The following is an 8,985-nucleotide window of genomic DNA, read 5'->3' as shown; positions in this document are numbered from 1 at the left end:
TTCTGTTCTCAGCAAAAAAATCCCAGTAAATCCTGAGTTCCCAGTAGAGTGGCCATGTAGATTAGCTCAAGATTGGTCATTGCAAATATATTGCTGAAGTAATTATTTTATAATGCAATCAAATATCACTGGTCTCTAACTGCAATCTTCAAAATGGCCAAAGAGTTCAATAAAAAAACCCAACAGCATTCTGACAGAGTCAATAAAAAGTCAGGAGACAGAGCTAGGCAAAGATAGGGTTTATTACATGGCTGTTGTATCAGATTGCATAAGGTGTTTACATGTGTAATAAACTAAATTATTTCCTCTATGTAGATATTGTTAAGCACATAAGACTCTTGATGACACATTGTTTTTTCAAAACATAAGAAATCCACAGATGAAGGAGTTCCTGATTGTTTGAAAATCTCCTAAATTCTTCTTTTCTCCTACATATTATTTTTATTTTTATTGTCTTTTTACATTCATTAGTCTTAAGGGTTTTCAGCACCTGAAGCAGGCCATGAGCTTATCTACTTATAGGTGCCCCACGTTCTCCATTCACATCGCTTCTTTGCTGAAGGACTCTTCAGGGTTTTTTTTAGTCCACCACAAATCATGTTCCTTGCTCCCAATACTCCCGACCCCTTTTCTAGCCTCAATCCCTGACCTCTTTCTCACTCCACGTTCCCTCCTTCTTCCTCTTCATCGTTGTTCCTTATTCCCATCTGCAGGTCTCTGTAAAAAGACCTTTCTCAGTCCAAGTCCTTGTTGTTGTGTCCATTGATCAGACCTGATTCCCAGCGCAGCACTAGAGGAGACTTCTGTCTAGGGGTACGAGGACTCTGGGGGAGCTGAATGAAAAGGAGAACAAAAAGTGAACAGGAGTAAGTGGTGATTGCATGGTAAAAGAAGAAGCAGGCAGTAAGTTGGAAGAGTAGGAGCAGAAAAAGAAAGAGAATTCAAAAGTATGTTGGAGTGGGAGACCAAACCAAAAAGCCAACACGGAGGGAGCGAAAAGAAAAGAAAGGGATGAATTTGCTTCCTCTTGAGGACATATCTTTGGATGAGCATCATTAGCTCTGTAAGTCAAAGGGAGGTTAATGCGACTGTGATCCAAGGCCATGTTCTGTATGACTAAGTCAACAAGTGAGGCCAGTTTGCCCTGCAATCCTTCATGTATCTCTGAACTTTAATCAGGAACTAGGTCTGTGCACAGATAATCAACCAGCAGAGAGAGAAAGAGAGGGAGGGGCTATGAGGAAGTGAGAGGAAAGAGGGCAAAATGCTGCTAATGTCAGACTGAACCATGCAGCTAAACCCCAGCACATCAATGCCAAACTGAATTAAACAGCTCAAGCCACGAAGCAGCACTCCGCTTTAATCAGAGATACCAGAGTATCAAAGAGATGCAAGACCCACAAGGAAGGTAACACAAATCAGTGGGATTGTCAATTGACTTTCCTCTTTGCCTGCTATTGACTGCTCAAGTGTGCGCACATACACAGACTCTACAGACACGTTCCTTCCCTCTCTCTCTTGCTCTCTCTCAGTCTCAGGGCTGTTTGCCTTCATCCCTTATCTATAAAGATAAGAGCCTCACTGTGTGTTCAGCATGTTATCAGATATTTGCGTCCCATATTTGGTGCAAAAGAGATGCTGACATCCTCCCACAAGACTTTCTCCATTTGACACATTACAGTCCAGAGCAGTTTTAAACAGACAGATGCGTGACAATTAAAGGAAAATGGGGAAAAGGGGAAGCTGTTAAGCTGTGGGAGGAATTTTGCTGGATTTATTTGACTCCACTCAGCCTCTCTGATGGAAATGATCACAGCTAACCAATAAAAAGTTGTTTTAAGATATCTTAATTTATTTCCTGATTGGACGTGGTGTAGCTGAGACCTTTAGGACATTTTATGACTTTAATTCTTGTGCAATAAATTCCAAAACCCATTGACTCTGGTCTCGTGGCACTTGGTTGACCAGCATCGTACAAGAACACTCTATGTTGGATCTTCCTTTAATTCACCTGCCTGAAAGCTCATCTTAATGCGACATTGCAAGTCAAATGTAGAGCTAACAAAGCATCATTATTTTGGAACCTGATATCTTCTTGTCTGCATTCCAGGGAGACTCAGGATGGCGATTTGCCTACATTTTCATGTCCTATGCCAAGTGTACTAGACGGGTGAGGTTGGCACGTTAAAATTCAGAGTCGAAAGTACTTAATAAAACTCACTGCGAAGTTTTATTAAGTGCCACATGGTAAAATTTACACAAACTCTAAAAATCAATAGTGTGACGGATGAGCTGTAACACTGACACACCTCTGGCCGGTTAATCTTCTCGTCTTCAGCCTGGACCGGGGGCCACACAAATGACTTGCTGACTGACAGGCGCGCTGGAAGAGAAGAGAAAAGCAGATGAAGAAAGAACAGCAGTGAGGGAGAAGTGCCCCTGTGATGTTGTTTGAGCACCACAGTGTGAACACTGAATCAAATTAAGATTGAACATCGTGAGGCAGCAGAGAGAAATGAGAAGAGACAGAGGATTGCAGAGGGAACAGACGGAAAGAAATCTGTTCATGAACGTGGAGAAACAGAAACTAAAAGCAGGCAGCGGTAATTAAGAAACAGAAGGGCAATAAAGCCTGATGTGTAAAGCAATATGCAGCTGCACTTTGCACGACCTTCAGTTACTGTCCGGCGTGCTTTGTGGACACACCCTGGTCAGTTTATGTCACTCATTGTTAAACCAACAATGTTTTAAGTCATTCATTCTGACGTAATCACAAATCAGCCTTCATGGCAACACAACACAGACAAAAAAACACACTGAAACATACTGTAGAGCAACGCCTCCCAGTCTTTTTTTCTGATGTATCACAGCCAAGCACTCTTTCAAAATGCCCTTCAAAATCATGTATCAAATGTTTGTAATTTGAATTATTAAGCACTGTTTTTATAAATCTCTACTTGTGTTATTCATATTTTTATTCTTGGACTCTACTGGAGTAGCTTTGCGTCATTCACAGTTCAAAATAATCCTTATTCTCTATCTTAATCTTTGCCCCAACAGAAGGTTTGAGCCTTCTGTTAGCAGGGCGATGCTCACTGCCAGGGCTGGTTTTGAAATGACCATATAACAGTATCCTGTTTTTAACATCATGCAGAGCTGGAGAAGGAAAAACAGAAGTTTGAAATCAAGCGTTCAGAGGAGCCTGAAATTTTGGCTCAGGTGGAAAAGCTTTAAGCTAACCTTAGCTTTCATCTTAGCTAAAGCTATAAGCTAACGTTACTAACTCAAACTATGTTTAATATGAATATCCACCAATCTAATAGTATAGATGTACGTTACAGACATATATATAGCTCAAAACTAAACTCTCTCCTGAAACCCATATCTTTAAAAATAATATAAAAATATAAATATCTATAAATATATAAATATATGTTTCATCTTTATTGTAACTGTATTGATTTCAGCTATTTATCTTTGGCTAAATTGGCTATTTAGCAGTTGTTTTTCTCCCTTTATTTAAGGTCACTAACTTATTATTTAAACTATTTAGCCCATTTTCTTACCTGACTATTTAAACCAAGCATATAAAGATCCCTGGATTGCTGACACAATAGCAAGTACCCCACCTGGAAATCACTACTGTATAATACAGGCAAACAAAATTTCCCAGAGATACACTATAGGCAGCATAAGTCTACACACACGCACACACATGCACAAACTCTGTATCAGATTATATCCACTTTTTGAATGCTGATTTCGGACTTAATTCCCAGATTGGACTCTTTCAGCCAGCTCCTTTCTTCCCTGACACAATAGCGTTGAAATATGAGCCAGGTTTTTCCCTGCCTCAGCTTTTCACAATTAATATGACAGGTTAGGTGCTACATTTTTTGTTGAGTTACAGAATTTTATTTTCTGGCCGGCCAGCTTATGGGCTCCGGTGCAAAGTTATTGCTCATAATAGCTAACAGTAGATTCGAAAGCTGTTTTGAGGTTTTCCACTGACCATAAGGAAAATGAAATAATGTGCTCACTGAGCTGTTTCAGGGGGTTTTCATCATCTAGCCGCGGATATAAAAATGACACACACACCCACGCTCAACCAGTCATACACACACACCAGCCTATGTGAGCAGGCGGGCACAAACAGAATCAATTACACCCTTACACACATGCTCACCCAGAGACCAACACAGGCCTACACTAACCTGCTGAGGGTCCAGTTTCTCCTTTGGATGATGACCCAGGTGCGTCAGCAACGGACAGTCCGTTTAATGACAGCACAGGACTCTTTAACTCCATGCTGACTGGCCTTCCTCCCTCTCTTTCTCCCCCTCCTTGTCCTTGTGTACCACCAACACCACCACTGCCCCCATACAGACTAATCCTCTGCTTGCGAAGCTCCTTCTCCCTCTTCTGGGCCTCCTGGATATCCTCCTTCACTTTCACTAAATTATTTGAAGAGCGCAGCTTGAAAAAGGGGTTCTCCTTGGGTACTAAATCCTCCACCTCCTCCTTTTCTTGTCTTTTTTCTGTTACTTTTTCATTCCCTCCTTTCTGTGACAATAAGATGTAAGGACTTCCAGAGTCGACAACAGTAATACCCTCTGATTTGTCTTGGTGTTTCTTCGGTGTTGTGTTCTTCAGGTTGTTCTCTAAGATTATGACTTGTCGACTTGTCCCCTGTGAGATACCCGGTCCTTGAAGAGTGTTTTTGGTTACACTCCGTCCTATGGGAGAGTTTGGGGTCTGTGTCGGGCTAAGAAGATCCAAACTGTGTCTCTTCTCGACACGTGTGTCTTCTGTGGTGGATACCTGTGATGAGATGTCTTCCTGCTTCTTGGGAGTTGAACCATTGCTGACAGAAGAAACTGATGGGGCCCTGCGACTGGTTGAGGCTGTAAAAGTTGAGTCACTGGGTGTCTGAAAGGTCTCATAGATCTGTTTCTTCTCCCTTATTTGTTGAACTGTGCCTTTATCATAAAAACCTGGAATTTTCCCAAGCTTGACCAGATCCTGCTCCCTCTGGGTCTCCGTTTGAATCTCATACAGCATCTTTTTGCCAGCAAACTCTCTATCTTTGTCCTGACACCACTCAGTCTTCACAGCTACTGAATTGGAAAGAACAGTTTTTCTTAAGGGAACCTCTACATACTCTGGAGTGATGCGTAGATTTGGAAGCCCTCTGGATCTTCTCAGGCTATGTTCCCGCTCTATAGCCCTTCGGATCTCCCTCTCAATGGGAGTCTCTCTGGATACAGTTGATGGAGAGCTCTCCAAAGTGTTGGACGGGGAGAAATCAGCTGATACGCCACTGTCACTCTGGCTATCGTCACATGAGTCATTCTCCATCCTGGTGTGGTTGCTGTGCTTCAGAGACACACCACAGCTATATTTTTCTATCTCCGGCTCTTGTATTTGGACTGTTTGTGAATATCTCAACAGTCCCCCGCTGTGTTGCTGCCCAGCTGGCTTGTTCCTTTTAAGTCCGCTCTCTTTCTGCCCTTCCTCCCCACCTGTTTGCTCATTTTCTCCCTCTGTTCTTTCCCCCGCCCTGCTGTGCCTTTCTCTCACAGCAACAACGCAAGCAAAGCCTGTAGCAGAAGCAGCCCCACCTGGATTGGACGGCTCCATGGCAACGGTCGACAAAGGTGGAGATCCCTGGCCAGGCACCTGTTGTCCTGCTTCCTGGTTTACACCTCTGAGGGCAGGTTCACGTTGGTTCTTTAACAACAGCCCCTCCTGGTGTTTATCTGAGGGTTTTGCATGCAAAGCTGAGTCTGTCTCTTGATTAGTGGAAGCTAAATATAAAGGTTGGAAAGACTTGCTGTTGATATTTAATGTGTTCAGTTCCATAATAGCAATGCCCACTTCCTCTTCTTCCTCACTTTCATCTGCAAAAGGAGGGGAACTCACAGTATGCGCGTCATCTGTAATGTTAATGCCAGAGCAAGAAGGGTGAGCAGGTCGTAACACATTATTTTCCACTATACCGGTACTTATTACATCTGTTACAGATGGTTTATATGTCTTCTGATCAGCTGGTTCAGTCATCTGAGATGCCTTTAACCATTCTCGACTACTCTGGCTTTCTAAAGAAGTAATGTCTTCTGTTGGGTCTGAAATGACATCAACATCACTGATACACTCTGCCACCTCACCCTCAGGGCTGGAAAAGCCCTCTTTGTCACGGTGTACTCCTGCTGATAAGGCACCCAAGGAAGGTGTAGGCGGGAAAACTTCCTCGCATAACTCAACTTCAGGTTCCTCTTGAGTCTTTAGTCCTCTCGATAGGTTTTTAGGAACTTGCTCTGATCCCATCACTGCTTCCTCTGTCTCCCTTATTCTCGCAGCTCCTTCATTTTCCATTTTAGTCGCATCAGCTGTTTTGATTTTTGAGATAGTCTCTTTCTCCCGCTGAGTATTGACCTGAGCATCAGGCTCCAGGGTGTCTATATCCTCCTCGGGTTCTGCCTTGGGTGCCTTTAAGCCTTTCAGAGGGAAGTTGTCACCCCTCGCCCAAGACTCATTGACCGACTCGTCAAGTAAGTTGACAGGGCACTGCTCCTGCCAGGCCGTGGGTCTTGTTGCCATGGTGACAGGTCTGCTGATGTAGAAGTGTTTGGAGCAGTCAGGTTGTTTGGCCTCCAGCCAGTCAGTCTGAATGAAAGCAAAAGAGCACAGATGGAGGAGAGGGGAATGGCAGAGTGATTGACATTGTTTAGCATTGTTTATTTTATACACTAATATTTTAGAGCATTTCAAATAACTCATTCATATTACTGCTGCAATGAATCATTGTCTGTTTTCACTATGCGAAACGCTGAGGGCTATACTGACATGTTTTCATTTGTATTTTCATAACTCTTTCTCATCTCTGTTGAAATACTACAGCGAACAGACAAGAAAGAACATTTTTAAATAATTGTTAAGAGGGAAAAAAACATGTTAGGACACTTGGCATTTGCATAGCAGGATTTGTTGTTTTTAAAAGATAATGTCAGCTTCTGTTTCCCTTTCAGCTATCAGAGGTTTTAAAAAATAATGGTATAACGGGTTTTTAAAAAATAAATATATGTTCATTATTATGCAAGTGGGAAACAAATGAAAGTAAAAATGGAATATACTTGAAGTGATGACATCTAAAAACAGGCCATACGAGTATGAAAATGAGGATGAATCAGACGACGCTGCAGTCCTCAGAACTCATTGCACTCATCTGTATGGACTCAAATTGTGGTCATAAATATTTTGTACTTGTAAATCAGTTTTGTACTTGTAAATCAGGATTTGTATGTGTAAAAAGAATTTGTGTGTGTAAAAAAGATTTGTGTGTGGACTTAGCCAAAAAACTATGTGAGAAAGTCTGCACTCAAGTTTCAAGTTACAAGTACGAATTTTGACTCTATTTTTCTTCCTTTCATCTGATTGGCCAATGTCATGTCAATCACAAATTTACCTATCTAATCAAAGAACAGATGGGTTTTGCTGTGGAGGGGTGCTTTTTTGAACTGTGGGTCCTTGAAGGGTGATACAGTTTGAAGCTGGAGGATCTCTATATAAATATCCGATAGAAGCTAGGTCCCCTAACTTTCAGCAGATGTTGAAAGGATAAAGTTGTGGTATATCAGTGGTTAGAAATACCATTATTACTTTAGGATTAGTTTAACACAATGTCAGGGCTGACCCGGGACCATTGCTGTGAGTCACAGTGCGCAGCATATACATGTAGGTCCTTTCACATCAGACGCAGCATGTGCTGCTAATGCTAACTGCTAACTAAAAGCCAAGGATCCAGAATTTGTTGTGCTGGCTGCTGAACTCTGTGGGTTTTTGCAGCAGCTCTACCTGTACTAGATGCACCTGCTCCTTGTCGTTTCTATCTCTGACTTTATGTCCTCCACAAGAGTTTCTGTTTTTTTGCTGGTTCTTCAAATGTTCAATAAAAACATGTATGCTAATTTATAACGAAGGAAAGCTTTGTAAGTATCCCCACTAGTGAAGACTGTCATTTCCACAACATTGCCCCCCGCGCACCGCCGGAGGTTCGCAGAGCTGTTGAAAAGGTTCAGGAGGTCCCTGTAGCACGTAAACCTGTGACACAAAAATCACAAAACTCAGACCACCACAGACTGTTTTCCTTTGTGGTGTTGAAGGAAAACGCTGGGTTGGCATGTAAAAGGGCATTTATTCCCTTCAAGGACCTGCAGTTCAAAAAAGCACCCCTCCGACAGCCAAACACATCTGTTCTCTGATTGGATAATTACATTTGTGATTGACATGACATTGGCCAATCAGATCAAAGGAAGAAAAATAGGGTCAAAATTCGTACTTGTAACTTGAAACTTGAGTGCAGACTTTCTCACAGATTTTTTGGCTAAGTCCACACACAAATCTTTTTTACACACACACAAATTCTTTTTACAGATACAAATCCTGATTGACAAGTACAAAATATTTATGACCACAATTTGAGCCCATACATCTGCTCTCAGATTTATAGTTTTGCACAACGAATAATAAATGAAGACCATCTTTATACAATTTACGTGCACTGGAAGTTTTTATTGTATGAATCCAGACATCTGAGCAAAGATCACTAAAACTGTTCTGGGGCGCATGGCGGACTAGTATCTCTTTTAATTTGTTACTGTCTTCTGTATATGCTTAAATAACTGTGTTGGATTAGAGCACTGCAAATCCAGTTAAAGTGTACTGCATTCCTTTTCTCTCTCTTTAACGGCAGCTTTAGTGAGCTTATGTTATTATATGACACGCAGGGTGTTTATAAAGCTGTGCCTGACTTTGGCTGTAAGGTGGCAACTACTGTGCTCCATGTGCAGAGCCTAACTAAAGTTTTCTGCTGAGCACACCTTTTCTTTAATCAGCTTACAGGCTGGGAAATGGCTCAGTAACACACACACACACACACACACACACACACACACACACACACACACACACACACACACACACACA

General features: G+C 42.0%; 1 protein-coding gene across 2 annotated transcripts in view; it reads right to left on the bottom strand.

Moving 5' to 3' along the window:
• Nucleotides 1–230: 230 nt before the first annotated feature.
• misp3 (MISP family member 3) overlaps nucleotides 231–8,985 on the bottom strand; it is a 10,876-nt gene continuing 2,121 nt past the window's right edge. For both annotated transcript variants that reach the window (XM_005748943.1, XM_005748942.1), the window contains exons 2-4: nucleotides 4,215–6,666; nucleotides 2,310–2,383; nucleotides 231–833 (exon numbers count right to left, since the gene is read on the bottom strand). In XM_005748943.1, the coding sequence (XP_005749000.1) occupies nucleotides 735–833; nucleotides 2,310–2,383; nucleotides 4,215–6,600 (2,559 nt within the window). In that variant the 5' untranslated portion in view covers nucleotides 6,601–6,666 and the 3' untranslated portion in view covers nucleotides 231–734. The remainder of the gene's footprint in view (nucleotides 834–2,309; nucleotides 2,384–4,214; nucleotides 6,667–8,985) is intronic.

Source organism: Pundamilia nyererei, unplaced genomic scaffold (genome assembly GCF_000239375.1).
Source record: "Pundamilia nyererei isolate P.nyererei 1_Seehausen unplaced genomic scaffold, PunNye1.0 scaffold00234, whole genome shotgun sequence".
NCBI lineage: Eukaryota > Metazoa > Chordata > Actinopteri > Cichliformes > Cichlidae > Pundamilia > Pundamilia nyererei.
The sequence above is the reverse complement of the archived record's forward strand: the minus strand, read 5'-3'. Positions and strand labels throughout refer to the sequence as shown.